This window comes from Sarcophilus harrisii, chromosome 5, assembly GCF_902635505.1.
Source record: "Sarcophilus harrisii chromosome 5, mSarHar1.11, whole genome shotgun sequence".
Classification (NCBI taxonomy): Eukaryota; Metazoa; Chordata; class Mammalia; order Dasyuromorphia; family Dasyuridae; genus Sarcophilus; species Sarcophilus harrisii.
This window is the reverse complement of record NC_045430.1, coordinates 48,779,938-48,803,004: the sequence shown is the minus strand read 5'-3', so window position 1 is coordinate 48,803,004 and position 23,067 is coordinate 48,779,938. Positions and strand designations below refer to the sequence as shown.

At 32.7% G+C, this 23,067-nt stretch overlaps 1 protein-coding gene and 1 pseudogene across 4 annotated transcripts in view; one reads left to right on the top strand and one right to left on the bottom strand.

The window, feature by feature from the left end:
- The window catches only part of LIN7A (lin-7 homolog A, crumbs cell polarity complex component), a 195,395-nt gene that overhangs the window by 9,396 nt on the left and 162,932 nt on the right, over positions 1 to 23,067 (bottom strand). For all 4 annotated transcript variants that reach the window (XM_031939636.1, XM_031939635.1, XM_031939638.1 and 1 more), the window contains one exon: positions 13,048 to 13,269. In XM_031939636.1, coding sequence (XP_031795496.1) covers positions 13,048 to 13,269 — 222 coding nt within the window. The remainder of the gene's footprint in view (positions 1 to 13,047; positions 13,270 to 23,067) is intronic.
- LOC100916142 lies at positions 1,638 to 2,325 on the top strand (annotated as a pseudogene).

Genomic DNA, 23,067 nt, shown 5'->3' with positions numbered 1-23,067 from the left:
CAACATAAAGTAAATTTTTCTTTTTTAAGTCAGTGTATTTTTTTATTCCAATCTGATACCATTACTCTAGAATCCTCTGATATAAAATCTTCATTTCTGGAGATTCAGGGAAAGCAGGATCAGATTATTTTTTCTTTAAAGAAATTTTAAATATGAAAGTATGTAGTACATTAAGTCTCTAAGGAATATTTGTTTCCACCCTCATGCTGCATTATTATTCTTTAAAGACTTTAACACCCACAGATAAAGTAAAAATAGACATGGTTACATATTCGGTGTGTAGAAACTGTAGTCCACTTAAAAGAGAACAAATCTAAATCTAAATCTAATATGCATTTTATAGAGATTGATCCCTCTGAAAACAAAATGATATTGAATGTTTTCCCCAAAGCAGTAAAGTAATGATGAGTTCAAATCTTTTCTCAGAAGCAACATTCATCTGAATTAGTAAGTGGAACAAATCTCATTTAAATCTTTAAAATCCAATTAATTAAATATTAAATTAATAAATTACACCATAAATTTTTTTGACTAGATTCTGCATCAAACCTACTACAAATGGATTTGTGTTTTATTCTTTTTTTTGGTCTGGATCTCATGAAGTGATATTGTTGAATCTTATGATAATAGATTTCAAACTGGAAGAAATATTAAAAGCTATGTATTCCAGCCTCCTCATCATATAGAGGAAGAAACTAATTTCAGAAAGAGTTAAGTGCCTTGTCCAAACTTACACAAGTAGTGATAGAGACCAGATTTTAACCCCAGGTACTCAGACTCCAAAGACAGTGAATGATCTTTCCAACATAAGGAGATACCACCTCCAACAGATCAATCAACCAGTAAGTATATATAAAGCATAGTTGTAGGTCTTGGACATACAAGGATTAAAAAATAAAATATTAAAGTACCTCCCCAGTGAAACTTATACCATATACTCTATTTTGTCAAGGAGAAATATACATTTCCAAACACATTCAAATATATTTATATCATAGAGGCAGTGTCTTAGAATAAGGCAAACCTACTTTCAAGCTCTGCCCCATGATATACTAGCCATGTGACCCAACTTGGAAAATTACAAACTCTAAACAATTTGCTGAGACCATAAATTACTGAGAAGTTAATTAATTACATTGGAGGAAGGAGTTTTAATATCAGGAATTCTCAATGCCCATGAAATCAGTTTCATGAGCAGTTCTCCCTTCTACCCTCCAAAGATCCATAACCAACATAAGTATATATATACATATATATATATATGTATATATATATATGCTTTACAGATACCTTTTGCTTGAAAAATAGGTTATTGTAATGGCATAACAATAGGATCTGAGAACATGTAATATTTAAATGTATTAATAATAAGGGAATCGAATTGAAATTAAGTATACAAAGCAATAAATCTTTAGGGCCACGCTAAGTACTTTTAGATACCAAGACATGACTATAATTTTTTAAGCTACTAGGTAGATCATTGCATTTTTGTATAAGGCACAAGGTTTCCCAAGTCTTTAGAGTAAAAACATTAGGGGAACAGGAGGAATTAGTAATCATGTGCCAGTGAGTTCAAGTGGAAGTGACCATAACAGTCAAAGCTACCCAAAGCCTAGGACAGCAGTAACCTTGGCAGCCAGAGTCAAGGGTGGGGATCAACCCCTTGAGAGGAAGGGGCTCATCATGGCAGATGATTTGATGAAACTCCTCTACAAAAATTGCTAAGTGTTGAAGGATGTCTTTATGCCATGCCTCAGAAAGAGATGGAGTGCCTCTTATCAAAGTGGCAAATGGCAATGCTCTTAAAGCATGCTTTGAGACCTGCTTTTCTATTTATTTTTGCACTTGTAACAGACCAGGAAAGCAAACTTGGACTTTGAAAAAATGAAAGTATATTTGCTACCACAACACTTCCAAGTAGTCTGATTACCATTGGTGGTGAGTTTCATAGCAAGTAGCAATATTAATATTGGACTGATTGTTAGCCTAGAAAAAGAAATTTTTCCATTGTTTGAAGAGTTAAGGCAGATTGTAGAAAGTTCTTAACCTGGTTGTGGTTTGACCCTGCTCATATTGTAATCCCAGTAAATCCAGCAATCTTGATTTCATCAAGTAATGTGATTCCACATGGTCAGAAAAGACAATTTCCCCCAATTTAGACTTAAGAAGAAGGATGTATTTATTATTTCTAAATAGATGGATTATTATATTATTATATTAGATTATATAGATTATTATATTGCTCAATTCTTCTATAGTATGATTTCTGGGGAAACCACTAAAATGGTTCAGTGTCAATCACAGTTCCTGTGGTGTTAAGCCCAGCCACCAATGAAAAAAACTAAAGTTATCCAGCGGATCAGAATCAAAATGTTCCCAAGATCCACATGAGCTATAAGCTTCCCTGTTGTATATAGTACATACAGGCTTGCAAGAAGTAGACCCTACTCTGTATATGTTATTTCTTTATTGTGAATAACAGAAAAGTTATTTTTGTGCCATGTTATATGTCTGCACTGAGAGGAAGATATCCTTAAACAGCAGTAATAAGCCAGTAAAATCATTGACTACCTCTTCATATCATTGTGAGATGGAGATGTAAGAAAGTATTACTCAATATGTTTTTCTTTAAAGTCTTGTTTGTCTAAAAAGAACTCTGTTGCTTTTGACTTATTATTACATTTAGCTATCAATAACTAATGAGTATTTTGATGTTTGTTTCTTTGTACAATTTGTGTGATAATCATTATCAAAGGTTTTGTTTTTAAGACTTACAGGAATACTGCAACGTAACAGTTCTTTTTTTTTTCCTTTTCCTAAATAAGGGTCTAAATAAAATAGTATTTTGTAAAAGTATAGCTTGACTACTTAGTCATATAGCATGGGTGGGGAGCAGGAGGTGAATGAGGACTTCATTTAAGAATAAGAAGACTGAAAGGAACTTTTCATGGAATAGTGGCTGAGACATATATCTGACTGGTCTAGATAAGAGGTGGTGAGAATCCAAACCAGGATGGTTGTGGGGTGATTAGAAAAATGAAGGTGCCCACTAGCTGGGAGAGTATAGCAGCCCTGGGGTATACCAGGAATAGAGGATCAGAGCAGGTTATGAAGACCCAGAAGGATTGTTCAGATATAGGAAGACAGTCAGCATAGAGAGTAGCATCATAAAAGTGAGGTAGATCAAGTATCCAAAGACATTTAGACTAAGGGGTATCTCAGAGGCTGAGAGAGCTGGTTCATAACTCATAATACCTTCAAGAGATTGAAATGAAACCCTTCCTACTGACCAGTAGCCTGTACATTGCCTCACAAAGCTCCCCACATATGATGTTATAATGCAAAGGAGTAAATGCAGACTAAAGTACCAGACAATGACTTCTTAGGTCAAGGGAATTCTTCATGTTAACATGAGTTGGAGAAAGGGAAGGATGTCAAAATGTAGACCAGGAGTGAGAAAAAGGGAAGTCCATTCCAAACAAGGGGAGAAAGTAGGAGAGGCATGGAAAGAGGAAAGAAAAGAACAAAAATGGGGAACAATCTTCTCTGTCTTAACTTTAAGAAGCTGGGATCACTTTATGCTGCAATGAAAAGGTGGAACTAGACTTTATAAATTACTTAACTAAAGTATCCAGTGTTGATTTAGGGGAAATAGTTTGCTGTATCTAGATTACTATAATTACATTTTATGCCATGATGGAATTCTATCTTTTGGATACTTGCAGAAAAGTACATATAATGTTTCATCTTTGCTAATTTTGATTTTACATAATGGGAAAATATGCCCTTTCATATTTTAAAATAGCATGCATGTAATTATATGTTTGTATATACATATAAATGATGCATTATATATGTATAGTCAATGTAATTTAAGCATTAATAAATTTAAATTGCTCTTTAGATCTTTGAGATGTCCTATAAACAGACACATACACATTTACGAACAAGTAACAAACACGGCATTTAATGAAGGCCAGTTATTCTGAAGGTGGTGTATGATGTAATGAAACCACCAGAGTTAAAATCAGGAAGACGTGGGTTCAAATTCTGTCTCAGACATGTAACTTTATAACATTGGGCAAATCACTTAACTTCTCTACAATGATGATAACAGTGCTTCCCAAGTAGTTGTAACAATCAAATCAGACAATGTATATAACATTGTAAACTTTCAAGAGCTAAATAAACACCAATTATTGTATTAATATCAAAAAAAAATTAGGATCCCTTCTAATAATTGAAATGTCAATTGATTTTGGGAAATTTTGAAAAAGTGCAGAAAATAAAAATCCCTTATGTTTATACAGTACTTTATTGCTGCAAATAACTTTAAAAATTATTAAGTAAAAGATTAACAAAAATAAACTTTCCTTGCAAAAAGAAAGTTCCCAATCAGAATAGTAAATTAAACTGTGAATCTGTTGCACATAGCATGTTTCTCTTAATATACACTGAATGTAATAGTACTAACATTGTCTGGTTTGTACATGTCCTCCTTTGAACTCCCTTTTGGGCTCATCTGTCTATTTCTAACTAGTTAAGTGCTGCTTTTTTTCTTTCTCATTGTCCTACTCTGACTTCTTTACTCCTCTCACCTTCTTAAAATACACAGTTTAGCAAATACAATTCGGGTTGTAATGGTTCTATATGGAAATGTTTGTCTCCTTTTGCACCTAGAATCTATCACCTATCCTGGAATAAGTAAAAAGCACACTTCATCATAATTCTCTTCTAGAGCATGATTGGTTATATATAGAAGAGAGTACATAATTATCTTATTGTTTGAGGAAAAACCTTTCAATTTTATATAAACAAAATTGTCTGTTTTGCATCTTGCAAATTTCTCTCACTCTTAGTTTAGTCAGAAACTCTTCACTTATTCATAACTGTAAAAAATATTTCTCCTTTTCTCTTTGTCTACTTTAATTTGTTTGTGATAAGACTTTTTTATATCTAGTTCATATATTCATTTGAGAATTGTTATATATGGTGTGAAATGTTGGCCTAAACTCACTTTATGTTAGATTAATTTCTAATTTTCCCAGCAATTTTTGCACAACTAGTGACCTCATAATAGTGATCGGCTTCCTTGGTTTTACCATGCTACTATATTTGATTGCTTCCAGGTCTTAGGTATGTAATCTTTTTTATTGATAAACATTTATATTTTAATTAATACCAAATTGTTTTGATGATATTTTGAATTTTGGTGCTGATAATTCCCCCCCTCCCTTGTCACTTATTTTTTTTCAAATTTCTTGATTCTTTGTTCCCTTAAGGTAAATTTTGTTATTATTTCAAGTTCTGGAAAGTAATCCTTTGGTAGTATAATTAATATGACAATGAAACTATAAATTAATTTAGATAATCTCATTTTTATTAGATTATCAAGTCCAAAACAACAAACAATTAATGCCACTCCCAATTATTTAGGACTGTCTTTATTTTTCATAATGAATGTTTTGCAGTTCCATTTATATAACTCCTGTGTATTTTTAGTAGATGGATTCTCCCACAATCACAACATGCAAGAAACAAAACAAAATAAAAACCCAACAATAGTTGCATTCCTTTATTATCTTTCAATTGTCATCCAATCAATTTCTTTTTCTTCTTTTGTTGCTAAGGCAAATGTTTCTAGAAATATATCAGATAATAGTAGTGACAATAGATACCCATTCTTTACCCGGAATCTTGTTAGAAATATCCCTGGTGATTCTCCATTATGGATATTAACCTTTGGTTTTAAATAGATACTATTTAACATGTTAATGAGTACCTGATTTATTTTTGTTTTAAATTAATACAAGGAAGTAGCATGCATAGCCAAACAACTTTTTTTTGTCTATATTGATGCAATCATATGATTTTATAATTTTAAATATGAATATTTTCTATTAAGTTGGTAATTTTTAAATACTGAACTAATCCTGCATTCTTCATATAAACTCAACCTGATGTGTATAATTGATATGATTTGATATGCTATATAAATGATTAACTAATATTTCATTTGATATTTATTTATCAGATATGGCTTATTTATATGACTTATCTTACGATGGTTATTTCAGAACCAATTCCATCTTACAGCAAGAGTTTTAAAAATAATGCTTATAAATTGAAGAAATTTAATAGTATTTATAATTCTATTTGATCCTTCTCACCCATGCTGGGGATTCATCCATATATTGTTTTAATTTCTTTTATTCTATGGGTTATTTTAATTCTTTATTTCTTGCTCTGTTAATCATAGTATTTTATACTTCTATATATATTTATCCTCTTTATTTAAAGCATCATCTTTATTGGCATATAACCATGTAAAACATCTTTATTTCTTTTTTGTTTGCTGTTATTTCTTTTTAATTTTAATTAATTTGACAATTTTATTTGTATCTGTCTTTTTTGGGGGGGAGATCAGATTTTTAAATGATCTGTTTTATTAATTTTGTCCTAAAAGTCAGATCCACAAGAATTTCAATTTTGTTTAGTTTTTTCCTCATTTTGTTTACTACTTATTTTATTAGTAGTCTCAAGTAATTTCTTTAAATTTTAAATATTTTCGATATCTTTGGGGGTTTATAATTATTTTGCAGTGTGGTCAGCAAAGAGTTATTTAATATTTCTGTTTTTCTGTATTTATGAGTTTTTTAATGCTTAATAACATGGTCATTTTATGTAAAGGCGAGCTTTGCAGTTAAGAAGAGGTATAACCCTAATCACTAGAAAACTATCATCTAGCTTTTGAAAATTCTATACAGATCTTTAATTTCTTCTATTTTTCTACTTACTTCTAGCTTTAAAGGGGACACATTAAAGTAGCCAAATATAATTTTGCTGTCCTTTCATGGTATCATAAATTAACAATTTAAAGCAGATAAGAAAAGTAAGGAACAAAGAGGTTCTTAGCGATAAGTAAAATTTGAACCCAACTCTTCATAACTCTGAGTCCTGTAACTTATTCACTAATGCTTTTAATTTGATTAACATTTAAGAGTTCAGATGATATACCATTCATTGCATGTATTTTAACAATGGAAGTCATTCTATTTTCTCTGATGCTTTTTAAGCCAAATATAGTTTTTCTTATCTTTTTTACCACCCCCTTCATTTTTGCCTTTTGTAAGAGAATGATTGTTGCCTCAATACCTCTTTATTTTTAAAATTTTCCTGAAACATAATAAATTCTATGCCAACCCCTTATTTTAACTGTGTGAACCTTTATGTTTTAAGTATTTTTCTTATAAACAACATCATGTTGAATTCTTTTTCTAATCCATACTTTTCCTTTTTTTGGTTGAATTCATCCCATTCCTATTCACTCATGATTGTAAGTATATTTTCTCATCACCATATAATAATAACAACTAGGACTTACATGGCATTTTAATATTTGCAAAATTACTTGATCCTCACAACAACTCTGTGAAGTACATCCTATTATTATCCCTATTTTGTAGATAAAGAAAATGAATTTGAGAGTGGTCAAGTGACTTGTCAAGTATCACACAACTAGTGAATATCAGAGGTCAGATATAAACTCCAGTCTTCTGATTCCAAGTACTGCACTCTTACCCACTTCACTACCTAACTACCCAATAGTCGGTTATATTTTCCCTCTCTCTCTTTGCATACCCGGAGAAAGAAAAAGAAGAAAATTGTATAAGCCTTAGTAATCTGTAATTAAAGTTATATATTTTTTCTCCTCTACTCCTTTTCTCTTCATCATCCTAGCTAACTATTGGTGATTACACGTTTTCCTTTTTTTTACATTATCCTTTCTGCCCCCTATTCTCTACCCCATGATTAATTTTTTTGAAATTAAGGTTTATTTTGGTTACGATCATTTCCTCCCTGTCTCTGCTTTCCTTATGAACCCCTTCTCCTATTCCCCTTTTCTCTACCCAACTCTTGGTTGATCCTGATTAATTACTTGGTATTTTTGGCCTTTTTGGTCTTTGCATCTTTGACTTAAAAACCTTAGATTTTTTGTCTATCATATTAGTGAAGGTTTGGAATTCCTTTCAGGGGAGAAATTGATTCTTTTTATTTTTACTTTGACTTTTGTTACCAATATGTCAGTTTTATTTGATCACTTCTTAAAATATAATATTCAAGTTTTTGTTGTTGTTGTTGTTGTTTGACCATAGTTTTCTAGGAGTTTGAGTTTTTAAAAATTATCTCTCCTCTACTAATACAGTAGATGTAAAATTGGTCTTGGAATCAAGAAAACCCGGATTTAAGTCTCACCTGTAACAGTTCCTGAATCTATTTAAGTTGTCCATACATGGGTTTCCTCATCAATAAAAAAGGATACATTGAACTAGATAGGCTCCAAGTTACTTCTAACTCTCCATCTATGATCCAATGAGAATATAGCTTCAATTTTCTTCATTTTTTCTTATTGTGTCATTTTGTTCTAATATTCTTTGTCTCATGGAGTCTTTGAATTGTTTGTGCTAGTTCAAGGAGTCCACCACTTGGGTGTGGATTCTCCTTTCAATGATTTCCTCCAAAATTTTTATTTTGTCCCTTGCTTCATTTTTACTCTTATAGTCTTTGTGATGAAGTCATTTTCCCCACTCTGATATCCCACTGATTATTTATTGTGAGGTGATTCTTTTATGGGCTTTACTTCTTAGATTTTTCTTCATTATATTCAGTATTTTCTTATGTTTACTCATATTTTTAGTTCCATGTCTTAGTACAGGATTCTATTATTGGGCCAAGCTACACCAGGTTGTTAAACGATTACATAGGTCTTCTCTGTAATTTGAATGGCGCTGCTGTCACTGCCAATCTGATTGGGGTGAACCTCTGAATTAATCCCTGTCTTCATTTTGTAGTGGCCCAATGCTCATCTCTAACTCTCTTTTCATAGTCTTTAATCAGGAATTAATCAGGCCTTTGTTGTATTGATAACAGACTCCAGTCTGTTGATTAAATTGATCTTGAACATCTTTTGGCATTGGTGCCTAAGCATTAAGTTGACTCTTTCTCCAGTTGTGGCTATCAGTTCTACCCTTGTCTTCCTATGCAGTGATTCATTCTAATTGGTTCTGTCTGTGCTCTGCAGGCCACAGACAAAAACTGGCTTCAAGCACTCAAATGTTGGAGCTGGCTTTATTTTGAAATATTGGTTTGCCTAGTCTCTGTTTTTTAAACCAAATCTGTTTGTAGATATCTGGGCTATTGGGTATCTTATCTGGGCTAGCTCCTTATCTCTCACCTCCTTTGCTAGTTTCTGATATTACTTAGAGAGCTGTTTTCCCTAACACAAATCCCTTGCCATCCTCAGCTACCTAGAGGTGATAGCTGATAGATTGGATAGAGCCCTGGGATTTCACTCAGGAAGACTTCAACTCAAAGATGTCTCAAACACTTAGTAACTGTGAAGTGAGGGGAGCAAGATGATGAGATAGTGGTAGCATAAGTCTATAATGAGAAAGAGTGTGATTGGAGGAATGTGACAGTAGATGCTGAGAAGGTGCAATTCAGTGTGAGTGGTTGAGGATAAAAATTTAAAAAAAATCAAATATAAAAATATAGAAGATTTGGTGGATCCCAGGAGTGATCTAAATCTGACCCATGCCTCAGATAAATCTCTATTTTAACATATGCAACAAGTAGTCATCTAGTCTCTGTTTCTAACTTAGGGAGACCTATTGTATCCCTACAAATTCACTAAGACCAAGATTGATTTACAAATGATGGGAAAACAAGTTTTGAGCTGCAAAATGTAGACACATTGTTTAACTCTATATTGCAGGCAGTAGAGACTACTGTATTCTAGCACCTGATTCACAGAACAATTCTAACACCTAGGCACAGTGATGAAAGAATCCCAAGACTCTGCATGACTAGCAGTTCTGAATTCCATTATTCTTGAAATGGGCAAAACAAAGAGCCATGAAAATATGGACTGAAGAATAGAGTATGAGCAAATCAGAGCACTAGTGTGAATAGATTCATAAGAGTAGCAGACTTAGGACTTTGTTTTTATGGGTTTTTTTAAAAAATGGATTTTTATTTATATATTTTGATTTTACCTCACCTAAATTTCCTATGTCTCTCTATTTTTCCCCACTCTTTTTCTCTTCCCCTCCCCCACTAAAGGACCATAATTTATAAGAGAAGTTTAAAAAAAAAAGAGAAAGAGAAAAATAGTCAGCAAAACTAAATAAAATGTACAAAAAATTCTGATGCTATAGGCAATGTCTCACATCTGTGAACCTATCCACCTCTCAAATATATGTACCTCTGCAAAAGGCAGAGGGTGTATATTATAATACCTCTTCTTTGGAGTCACATTGCTTTGCAATTTGTTAACTTCATTTTCCATTGTTTTATGGCTGTATTTGATGATTGCATGATTGTAATCATTATACATATTGTTTTCTTGGAACTATGTCACTTTTCATCAGCTCATGGAATTCTTTACATGCTTTTCTGTGTATATTATTTTTTTAAAAACATCTTACTGAATAATCGTATTCCATTTTATTCATATATCATAATTTGCTTAGTCATCTTCCAAACAGATGGACATTTACTCTGTTTACTTTGCTCCTACAAAAAGTATTGCTAAAAGCATTATTATAATTCTGAGCAATGTTAAAATATCTACAAAGCCATTTGAGAAACTGTCAATGGATATTTCAATAGTTTTAAATTTAATTGGAGCATGGACCTTTTTTATTAAAAAAAAATCAAATTTTTCAGAAAAAAAAGTATTACTAAAATATTTAATCTATATGGAGCCTTTATTTTCTATTGGTTATCTCCTTAGGGGTATAAGCCTAGTAATACAATTTCTGGGCCAAATGGTATAAACACATTATCCACTTATTTTTTTGCTTTCCAAAAAAGGTTGTACCTATTGACAAGAGCTCAGACATGCAATACCAACCTCCTGATTCTCAGATTCATCAAATGGTATAAAATTAGTATGACTTGATGATAAAATTGTGATTTGGCTAAAGCAGTCACTATCCTATCATGTTTAAATAAAGAATGGGTAGCAGAGAAATAAAATATTATCATAAAGGGGCAGTCCTTGGGAAAATGTTAACTGGTTTCACATGTCATCATAAAATACTAAATAAATAAAGGTAAATATAGTATGACAGCTATATATACATACACACATATATATCCATGTGTTTCATTCTGGCAATATCAGAATACCCTGTCTTATATGATGTTTTTGAAAAAATACATTGAAATAAGATTTAAAAGTTTCTTGGAGAAGTGAAATACTTATGGAACTCTCTAACCTTAGGACCTACTGAAGTCTTTATTTTTTAAAATGGAAACAATGGAGCTACCAGATGGTTTACTCACCTTTTGCACAGATTCTCATAAAATGTTGGATTTTAAATTTCTTCAACATTAAATGGAAACTCAATATAAATCATTTTCCTCTTTTCTCCTTTCTTTTCCATTTTTTTCTTTCCTTTTTTTCCTTTTCTTCCCTTCCTTTTCCCTTTCCTCTTTCTTTCCCTCTCCCCTCCTCTCTTCTTCTTCCTTTCCTCTTCCTTTCCTTTTCTTCTTTTCTCTTTTTTCCTTCTAGAAACTCCTGTTTCCCAAGGGATTTATATAAAGGATTTGCAATACAGCCTAGATGGATCAGATACAGAATTTTATCTCAGGTTTTCCTGATTCAAAGCTAATGAGTACTCTATTTAAAATTATAAGATCTGGGTTCAAGTTCCATTACTGTTATATTCTATGTGATCTAGAAAAACTCAGTCTCTCTGGGTCTCCATTTCAGTTTTTAAATGAAAAGATAGTCAGCAGTCAGCATGAACCTTCTGGCTGTCAATATATTCTTACCCCTTGGGCCACAATGGCTCTAATATTCTTGTTTCAAGGCAGAATCATTTTAGAACCCATTAAAATAGGATTCAGCTCTAAGGGACACAGAAGACAGAGTGCTGAACTGAATTCAAATCTTGCCTCAGAAACTAGCTATGAGATCTTGGGCAATTAATAATCTATCTCTGAGCCTTAGATTTTTTGTTTTTAAAATGGGGATGATAATAGCACTTCCCTTGTTGGATTGTTACAAAATCAAGTGAGATTACCTATATCAAATGCTTTGTAAAGACTCAAAAATTTATATAAATGCTAGTTGTTATTATTTTTCTTCTATACCCAAAGCACACAATGAGATGGAGCCACAGCATTGACTCTGAAGGTCAATTAGGAGTTGTCATTGTATTTTTTCCTCATTGGAGCACTGCTTTACCAAAGGATACACAAATAGCCACTTAGAGCAATGCTTCTCCTAATCCTCCCTTTTATGGAGCTATTGGTGCCCCCTTTTCTGACCCCATCAAGGTGAGGGTTTTGTGTATGTTGACTTATTTTTGCATTATGCTTCCTACTCCATAGAATGTTCATTCCTCGAGAGATGGTTTTTTTTTTTTTTTTTCTATCCTGGGTACCTGAAAAGCACTGTTAGGTCTCGAAGTCAGTATGACATTTCCCCAACATTTCCTGGCTCTGTCACCAAGTCTCTAAGTATTCTAGGCAATTCTCTAAGGCAGTGGTTCTCAAAGTATGCTCTGGAGAATCCTGGGGATCTCTGAAACCCTTTTAGAGGATCTACAAATTCAAAAATAGTTTTTATTTCCAATATGGTAAATGTCTATAAATATAATCCAGATAAACAAAAAACGCTTTGGAGAGATCCTCAATAATTTTTAATAGGATAAAGATACTGAAAACAAAAGTTTGAGAAACACTGCTCTAAGAATTTTCAACTATGCAACTAGATGGAGTTTCCTCCCTATGGATTTCTCAGTATCAATAAAGAACCAGAGCTTAAAAATGCTTGTTGAATAAAGCAATTAAAAAAATGTTATAGACTAATGTTCTATCAGAAGGTAGCACACACATGTTGAGAGATGAGCTGAATGCACAAATAAACAAACAAATGTTCATTTACTTAAGTGAGAATTTTCCCCTTCTAACCATGCAGTTTATTATCCTGTACCAGAAGTCCTTCTTTGCCTAGGAAGCCAAGATGGTGCTCACCTAGGACATGTGGTTTTGCTGTGTCTGCTGCTGCTGCTGCTGTTGCTGTTGCTGCTGAATCAGCAGCTGCTGTTGCTGTCGGCGCCTAGCAGTCCGGAGCTTCTCAAAGCGAGCCTCCATCTCTTCTAGCACTTTGGGTGTGTAGCGGACCACCAGTTTGACACTTTCTTTAGCTGCTTTGAGCAGTTCCACTGCCTTCTCATGATGTTCCCCTTCCACACTCTGTAGGTACACAGTGAACAGAACCGGTGGTCATGTTACTAATGGATCCTCTTATACTCCCTTCATCATTCATGCTTGACTGCTAGGGGTTTGGTTTTTGAAGTCCCAAAGCTTTAAGCACCACATGGTATTTAACTTTTGAGATGTCTTGATAAACAGAAATTTGTCTGGTGCATCTTTAAATAATAAACATCCTATTTACTATCATGCCCAAACCTACATAAACCATAAAGTTTAATTAAATAGATATGAGTAGCTGAGTTTTAAATAGATGAGTCCTCCTCCAATGCAATAAGCTCCCTCCTTGCCTCTGCCTCTTAGAATTCTTAGCTTCTTTCAAAATGCAGTTTAAGCCATTCCCAAGACAAAAAAGGTCTTCATAGTTTTACTTATAGCCTCCCCTTCCAATATTACTTTACCTATTCCTCTTATTTACAAACTCCTCAATACCTTCCCTCTGATGATTATTTCCAATTCATACTACACATCTTATTTCTACATAGTTATATAAATGAATCTCCCACACTTAAACTGTGAGCTACTTGAGAATACGTTCCATCTTTGACACGGTGCAGGACACAATAGCCCTCAATAAATGTTTGCTGACTGACTTGATGACTGATTTCTCTGTGTTTCTCATCTATAAAATAAGGGTTAGAATCATTTTTTTTTTAAGAAAAAGAGGTTAAATAAATTACTCCTGACACTCTGACTTGGATAGATGGAAAAAACAAACAAAACCAAGAAAACAAACAAAAAAAACAACTAAACATATGGTTACATATGTATTGTGGCTCAATTATTTTTCAGTCATATCTAATTCTTCATGTCTCCATTTGGGGTTTTTCTTGATCAAGATTATAGAGTGTTTTGACATTTCCTTCTCCAGTTCATTTTACAAAAAAAGGAAATTGTGACAAACAGGATTAAGTAACTTGCCCAGGATCATCCATAATAAATATCTGAGGCTGAATTTGAACTCAATAAAATGACTCTTCCTGACTCCAACAGGCCATGCACTTCATCCATTGTGCCACCTAACTGTAACATACATGCTCACATACACACATATATAAAAAGTTGTAATTATACATTAAACATATGCTTATATGTTTAATATGACTGTTATTAATTACATATATAATATCAATATGTCATATAAACATGTATACATACATTGTAATTATATATATATATATATACACATACATATGCCCACATATATTTCTAGAGAAGTTTACTATCAGTGGACTAGCTAATTTTATTATGAATTTTAATATTAACAAACTTGGCATTCTGACCTTGATAAATATCAACAAATAGTAGCATTTCAACTTACAGAAAACAAAAATAAGCATTATATTCTTTTTTTAGTATATAATATATCCAACATTCCAAAGCTCTCACCTGTATGTTGCCGTCTAGACCTCCTTCTTTTCCTTTCTGTGTCCCACTTTTAAAAACACTTCACTGATATCACTCTTTATTTTTTCCTTTATTATCTTTATTATTCATATTATTATAAACTGATTAACTTAACACTCTAGTGAAGTATTGTTAAGTTAGCTGAGAAAATGAGGAAACTATAATTATTTTAAAACAAATACAGTTGAAACAGTCTAATTTACTAAAGCTCATCTATTTTTACATAATCTCCCACACTGCTTCACTGTCAAAACCCAATGAATTTTTAAAAGATGGGACAAATAATATTTTACATTATCAATTTTTTCTATTCCTATATCAAACTGATCTAATACTATCATTTAATTTATGTGTAAGGGTTTAGAATATAGAATTCTTTTACCTGCAGGATCTAGTCAATCATTTAAACTATAGTCATCCTATAGATCTATCTAATATCTATTTTGTTCTTCTCTCCCTCTTGCTTTAGTTTTTAATTTCAGTGCTTTCGGTTATGGACTGAAGTCACTCATTTACTAAATAAACATTTATTAAATACCTACTTCATTCATTGTACAATGAACTTTAGTGAGTATGAAAATATGGAAACTAAGGACCAATTCTATACTCAGCATATTTAAGGATTTTTTTTTGGTCATTTGGCAGTAATTATGTAATTTTTATTAAAGGTTACAATGATTTGTTTTTACCTACCTCCCAATGGCCATTTTAAATGTTTATAGCTTACTTTTGACTTCAGAGAGCAATATAAGTAAGCCCACTCATGAGAGTAATGTCTATGACTACTTTTTGTCTTTTCCCTCTACACTAGTATTAATTAATTGTTTTGGAAATGCCAAGTGAGCCCCATGAATCTGGTGATTTTCTTTAAAAATTACTTACACATATCCATATCTCATATCTTTTAACTAAAACTTGAGGTCATTGAAGACAAGGAATATGTCTGACAATATTTTGTGTTTTATATTATTTCTGTATTTCCAGTGTCAATCTAGCACACTATAGCATGTAATCGATAACGGGATTTTTGAGTTTGAATCTGACACCAATGCACTTGCAAAGGAATACATATGCTTAGTAAATAGAGACACTTGACTAAGTATGGATAATTCAATTTGACAATTATTTAATTATCATCTACTACATTCAATATAATTTGTTACCAGCAAATGATCCATCCTGTTTTAGACCTGCTCCTACTCAGTTGTCAAACCTTACAGTTACTACTTCTATAATACCATTATAGTTGTGGCTCATCCTCCTGCTAACTATAAGTTCCATAAGTACAAAGTTTGTTCAAAAATTTGGAAAAACAAATTCTCTCTCCCAGTTCCTAGCAAATAAGTTTAAATACATTAAATGTTTATAGTCAAAAGAGTTTTTCACTGAATAACAAGTGAGTGACTGAAGAAAATTGGAAGTAGAATGCATTTAAAGAAGGTACGCTGACTTAGCTATTCTCAGAAACACAATGATTTAAGAAAATTCTGAAGGCCTTATGATGACAAATGCTATCTGTCTCAAAATTGATCAAATTTGAATGCAGAGAAAAGCATACTTTTCTTATTTCTTTTTTTTTGGGGGGGGAGTGGATCTGTGTTTTCTTTTATAACATGACTATATGGAAATATGTTTCACAAAACTGTACTTAAAATACATCACATTGCTTGATGTCTCAATGAGGTGGTAAGGGAAGAAGGAAATCTGAAACAAAATTTTATAAAAAAAAAAAAAAGAATATTAAAATTGTTTACATATAATTGGAAAAAGTATTTTTTGAAAGGCAGTCTGACATTTACAGAGATACTTAGTCTTTAAAATGTGTTTTAGCTTTACTCAGGACAGTAATAGGGAAATTAAGAAGGATTTTTTTTGGGGGGGAAAGATAATGACCTCTGTTTTGGACAAATTGAGTTTGAAATGCCAGTAGAACATTTAAATTAAAAATGTCCAACAGACTGGGCAACATAGAACTGGAGCTCAGGCCAGAAACCAGGGATAAATATATAAATCTATGAATCATCTGCATATAAAAGATGATTAATTTCATAGAAGGGGATCAGATTACCAAGTGAGAGAATATAAACAGGAGGATCCATGGGAGAGCTTTGAGGGACATTCATAATGTCATTATGTGGATGAAGATCCATACATAAAGTGAATGGTGAGTTAGACAGGTAGGAGGAAAAAAGTATTATGAAAATAAATTCAAGAAAAAGCTTCTGGGGGAAATGAGGGAGGAAGGATAATGCTTGTTGTCAAAAGATGCAGAAAGGCCAAGATGGATGAGATTTGAGAAAGTACTGTTAGATTTGGCAATTAAGAAATCACTGGGTGAAAGGGAGGCGCAAGCAGTTTAATAATACTTTGGGCATAATTACAGATTGTTCTCCAAAATCTCAGTTCTCAGTTCCACCAATAGTGAATGAGTGTCCCAATTTTTCCACATCACCTCCAACATTTTGTTTTTTTCCCCTTCAATTGTCTTAGCCAATCTCGTGAGTATAAAGTAGTATCTCAAAATTGTTTTAATTTGCATTTCTCTAATCAATAATGATTTAGAATATTGTTATATGATTATAAATATATTTGATTTCTTCATTGGAAAACTGATTGTTCATATCCCTTAATGATTTATCAAGTGGAAAATGACTCACATTATTATAAATTTGACAAAGTTCTTTATATACTTGAGATAGGATATCTTTAGCTGAAAAACTATGAATCTCCTCTCCCAAATGTTGTTCTTTCTTTCTAAATTTGGCTATATTTGTTTTATTTGTAGATAACTTTTTAAATTTAATGTGATTGAAATTGTCCACATTATTATTTAATTCATTTTGTTATTAATTAATATTATTATTAAACAGCCTATATCTTTTGATCCGGCAATATCACTCCTGTTTCCTAGATGATAAGGGAAAAAAGAAAAGAACTAATATCTTCTAAAATATTTACAACAATTTTCTTTGTGGTGGCAAAAAACTGGAAATTGCAGGGATGCTTGCCAATTGGGGAATATCTAAATAAGTTTTGATATATGATTATGATGGAATACTACTGTGCTATAAAAGACAATGGACTCAATGACCTTAGAAAAAATGTATAGACTTGCACAAAATAGAGTGAAATAAACAGAAAGAAGAGGATACAGTACAAAATAACGGCAATATTATTTTTAAAATGATTTTGAGTGGTTGAGCCATTTTGACTATTATAATTACCAAAGTTAATTACAAAAATTTCATGAAGGAAGACACTATCTGCTTCTAGAGAAAGAACTAATGAATAGAAATATGTCTAGAATGATTTTTCCTGCTTGTGTGTACACAGACACATATACGTATTTGTATCTAATGGTAGCCATCTCTAGGGCAAAAGAGAAAGAAGAAAAAATATTACCTCAAAAAATTATTATTTATTTAAAAGAAATAGTATGTTGTATTTGTAGTTTCATGTGCAATCATTTATTTCTATTCTACTATATTATGGAAATGTTTATATTATTTCTAGAGTTCAGAATAAATAAATTTAAAAAGAGGAAAACCATATGAAACCAAGTCCCTGAACAGAATCTAATGGAATGAAAACATTCTCCAGCTCAAGAAAAACTTCAAGAAAGATCATTCTCACTAGGGAGATAGGGGTGTTCAGTCCAACTCAGTTTGGGAAAGCCAGGGAAAGGGTCTTTATCACAGCAGATCAGCAATCGAGACCCTCTGTCTGGTTCAGTAGTGGAGCAAGTCAGTAGGGCAGTCTCCAGTCCCTGCTCATAAGGAAAATTCTGGGAAATCAGGCTGTTTTCTGGGGGAAAAAAAACAGGCAAAACAACCCCTGCAAACACAAGGGGCCCATGTGCTCAAAGCCAAGGATCAGAGCTGCACCAGAAGGATGAGACAGCACCTCCTTTACCCCAGGAGCAGAGCTCAAATGTCAAAGTAAAAAAAGAGGAAATACCAAAAGAAAAGGAAAGAAAATGAGCTAGAAACAAAAGAGAACGTTGACCATAGATAGCTACTATGGCAACAGGGAAGATCAAAACACTAACTCAGAGGATGACAAAATATCCATAGAAGAAATCTCGGAGTGATATGAATTGGTCCCAAATCCAAAGAGGCTTCTGGAAATGCTCATAAAAGACTTTAAAAGACAAATAAGAGAGGTAAAAGAAAAAATGAGATGTATGCAAGAGAGAATCACCAGCTTGAAAATGGAAAGCAATACCTTAAGATATAAAAATAGACAAATGCAAAAAAAAAATTGAAGAAAATAACACTTCCAAAAGTAGAATTAACCAAATGGAAAAAGAGAGACAAATGTTAACTGAAGAAAATCATACATTAAAAACTAGAACAGGGCAATAGAAGCAAATGACTCTATGAGACACAAAGAATCAGCCAAACAAACTAAAAAGAATGAAAAAAAAAAAGTAAAATGTAAAATAGCTGATTGGAAAAATAGCTGACCTGGAAAATAGATCCAGAAGAGACAAGTTAAAAATCATAGTCTACCTGAATGCCATGACCAAAAAAGCCTGGATAGCATTCTACAAAAGAAACAGAGGGGTAAATACTCCATTGATTACCTTCAGAAAGACATCCTACAAGGAAAATCCCAAGGAACATTATTGTAAAACTCCAAAACTATAATCTCAAGGGAAAAATACTGCAATCTGCCAAATATCAAGAAGCAACAATCAGAATTTTCCAGGATCTGGCAGCTTCTACAATAAAGGAGCAGAGACATATTCCTCTGGAATAGCATTAACCAAGAATTAACTACCCAAAGAAACTGAGCATCAGTTTATAGGCTGTTTAATAACAATGTTCATTGATAACTAAATGAATTAATAATGGGGATAATTTCAATTACATTAAATTAAAAAGATTATCTACAAATAAAACAAATGTAGCCAACTTTAGAAAGAAAACAGAATATTTGGGAGGGAGGAATTCATAGTTTCTCAGATAAAGGTATCCTATCTCAAATATATAAAGAACTTTGTCAAATTTATAATAATGTGAGTCATTCTCCACTTGATAAATCATTAAGGGATATGAATAATCAGTTTTCTGATGAAGAAATCAAATATTCTAAATCATTATTGAGTAAAGAAATGCAAATTAAAACAACCTAGAAATACTACTTTATACTCATCAGATTGTAGGGGTAATAGAAGATAAGGTAATGTAAGGAATGGGTCAAAAAAAAAACGCAATCACTACTAAAGACAGGATGCGGAGAGAACAAAAGTATGTGCTAGGGAGAAAATAGGATGGATGGTGGGAATATAAAGTTAGTAATCATGTGTGAATGTAAAACAAACAAACAAAATCCCAGAAGTGAATAGCAAAGTGAACAGAATCCTACAATATGTTGTTTAAAAGAAACACATTTGACACAGAGAGACACGTTCAGAGTAAACGTAAAAGTTTGGAAAATAATTTATTATGTTTCAGATGATGTTAAAAAAAAAACCAAACAAACAGGGGTAGCAATTCTGATCTCAGATAAAGCAAAAATAAAAATAGATCTAATTAAAAGAGATAATAAAGGAAAGTACATCTTGATTGGTATCCTTTATCAATATATGCATCAAGTGGTAGACCATACAAATTGCTAGAGAATATATTAAGCCAATCACAGAAAGAAATAGAGAGCAAAACTATTCTAGTTTTCAATCTTCCCCTCTCAAAACCAGGCAAATCTAATCACAAAATAAACACGAAAGAAACTAGAGAGGTTAATAGGGTCCTAGAAAACCTACATATGATAGACCTTTGGAGAAAACTGAATAGAGCCAGAAAGGAATTTTTTCTCAGCAGTATATGACACCTACATAAAAAGTTACCATGTATTATGGCATAAAAATCTCACAATGCAAAAAATCAGAAATGCTAAATGCTTCCTATTTCAGACCACAATGCAATAAAAATTATATTCAATAAAGGACTGGGGAAAGATAGACTAAAAACCAATTGGAAATTAAATAATCTAATTGTAAAGAATGAGTGAGTCAAGCAACAGATCACAGAAACAATACCTAATTTCATCCAAGAAAATTACAATAATGAGACAAGCCAAAATCGAAGTGGCACAGCCAAAGCAATTCTTAGGGGAAATTTTATATCTCTAACTATATGAATGAAATAGAGAAAGAGCAGAGTAGGTTTGAGTAAGCAAAAATGCCTGTAGCAGCTCTTTTTGTAGTAACAAAGAATTGGAAAATGAGTAAATACCTATCAACTGGGGAATGACTGAAAAAGTTGTGATATATGAATGTAATAGAATATTATTATTCTATAGAAAAATGATGAGCAAATTGATTATAGAAAGGCCTGAAAAGATTTACATGAAGTGATGCTGAGTGAAACAAGTAGAACCAGGAATACATTGTATATAGTGACAGCAAGAATATGTAATCATCAACTATCAAAAGTTGGTTCTTCTTAGTGATTCAGTGATCCAAGGCACTCCTAATTGATTTTGGATAGAAAATGTCATCTGTATCTAGAAAAAGAACTATGGAAATTGAATGAAAATCAATACATGCTATGTTCACTTCTTTATTCTGTTTTCCCCCCCTCTCCCATGGTTTTCCCTTTTAGTTCTGATTTTTTTTCTCACAACATGATTCATAAAGCAATGTGTATTAAAAATAAATCATCAATTAATTTAAAGAGAGATAGAGAGAGATAAGAAATCCCCAGTAACTTTCAAAGAGAACAATCTCCTTTGAATGATGGGATCAAAAATCAACTTGTTTAAAACCATAGCAGAAGAGAGGAAGAGAATGTACCTACTTTGCATTGGTCTTACAGCCAGAAAGTACAATTTTTAAGAGATTGAGAAGAGATAAAGTAGAAGTAGGCAACTCAGGTGGCTTTTTCAAGGAATTTACCTAAGACTAGGAGGAGAGATATAAAATGATAGCTAGTAGAGATGGTAGAGTCTATTGGGTTTTTGTTTGTTTGTTTGTTTTTTTAAAATAACGGAAAAGACTGGATTGTGTTTGTAAGCAACAGGAAAGAAACTAGGAAAGAGAGTATGGGGATGATACATTGAGCAATCTAATGGAAAAGACAGTAGGGAATCTGAACAAGGGTCCATGTAAAGGGGTTGGTCCAAGCAAGGAAAATGTTTCCTTTACATTATGAGGTAAGAGAAGAAAAGGATAGAAGAGTAAGATGTCAGAAGGATGAGAAATGAAAATGGGGGGGGGGAGAAAGCATTTGGCATATGGACTTCCATTTTTTAGGTGAAATGTAAGGCAAGGTGTTCAGTTCCTTGTAGGATTTGTAATCCTTACAGATTATTAAATGACATAGCTAAATGTGGGTATCAAAAATTATGAATTATTATCAGTAAATGTTTGATTTGTATACCAATTTTATATAGCTGAGATCATGTAAAAATTTTGATGGCATAAAAATTTTGATGGCATAAAGGGGTCACAAGTGGGAAAAGTTTAAGAAGCTCTGGTCTAGAACAGCTATTGTATTGAATGAAACAAGGACTCCTTTGAGAAATCAAGGATTCCCTTGTGAGAGTCCAGAAGAGATAGCATAAATATTTCATGGACCCTCTTCCCCCTTAACATGGTTTCATGATTTCTTCTAGTTTTGTTTAGTTGTGCTCATGTAAAGGAGGTGGATGGCAGTATTAGTACAGTAATGGAGATGGGCAATATATAACAAGGGAGCATGTGATTTTGGGGAATAGGAGATAGGATAAAGTTGATCAAGAGTTGGAAATAAGGACATTGTACCCAGAAAAGGTTTGATGGCCTGGGAAGATGCTGAGAAGCAACAGGATTGGAGGACACAATAATGAAGAATAGAAGGTTTAGGAAGCATAAGACTTAGGGAGTGGTGGAAAGATAATAAATTATGATAAGATAAAGAAATTTCAGAGTACATGAACATGGAATTGGATTACTTATGGGGATGCTAAGATTCATGATCTAACTTTCCATAGGAATAACAGAGCTGGAATAATTAGGCACTTAGTTAATTCTTATTGATTAGCTTTCTGGAGGTCATCTCAGGACCAGCCTTGGTCTCAGCAAAATAATCACCAAGAGAATAGTCAGGGATAAAGTCCAAAGTCTTTATTATCTCCTTCACAGTCTGTCTCCTTCGCCTAGGGCCTGGCTAGCTTTCTGGAGGCCCTCCCAAATGGGTCTTAGTTTCAGTGGAGGAAATGCAGGAGGCAAGAGAGCTACCAGAGGCTGGTCCATGATGGAATCTCTCTCATCTTAGTGGAGAAGTGAAGGAGACAGCATAGCCAATATGAGGATCTTTATCTTCCAGTCTGTCTCTCTTCCCAAATCTCTTAGCTCTTATATCCTCTATTATAAGTATATCATCATGG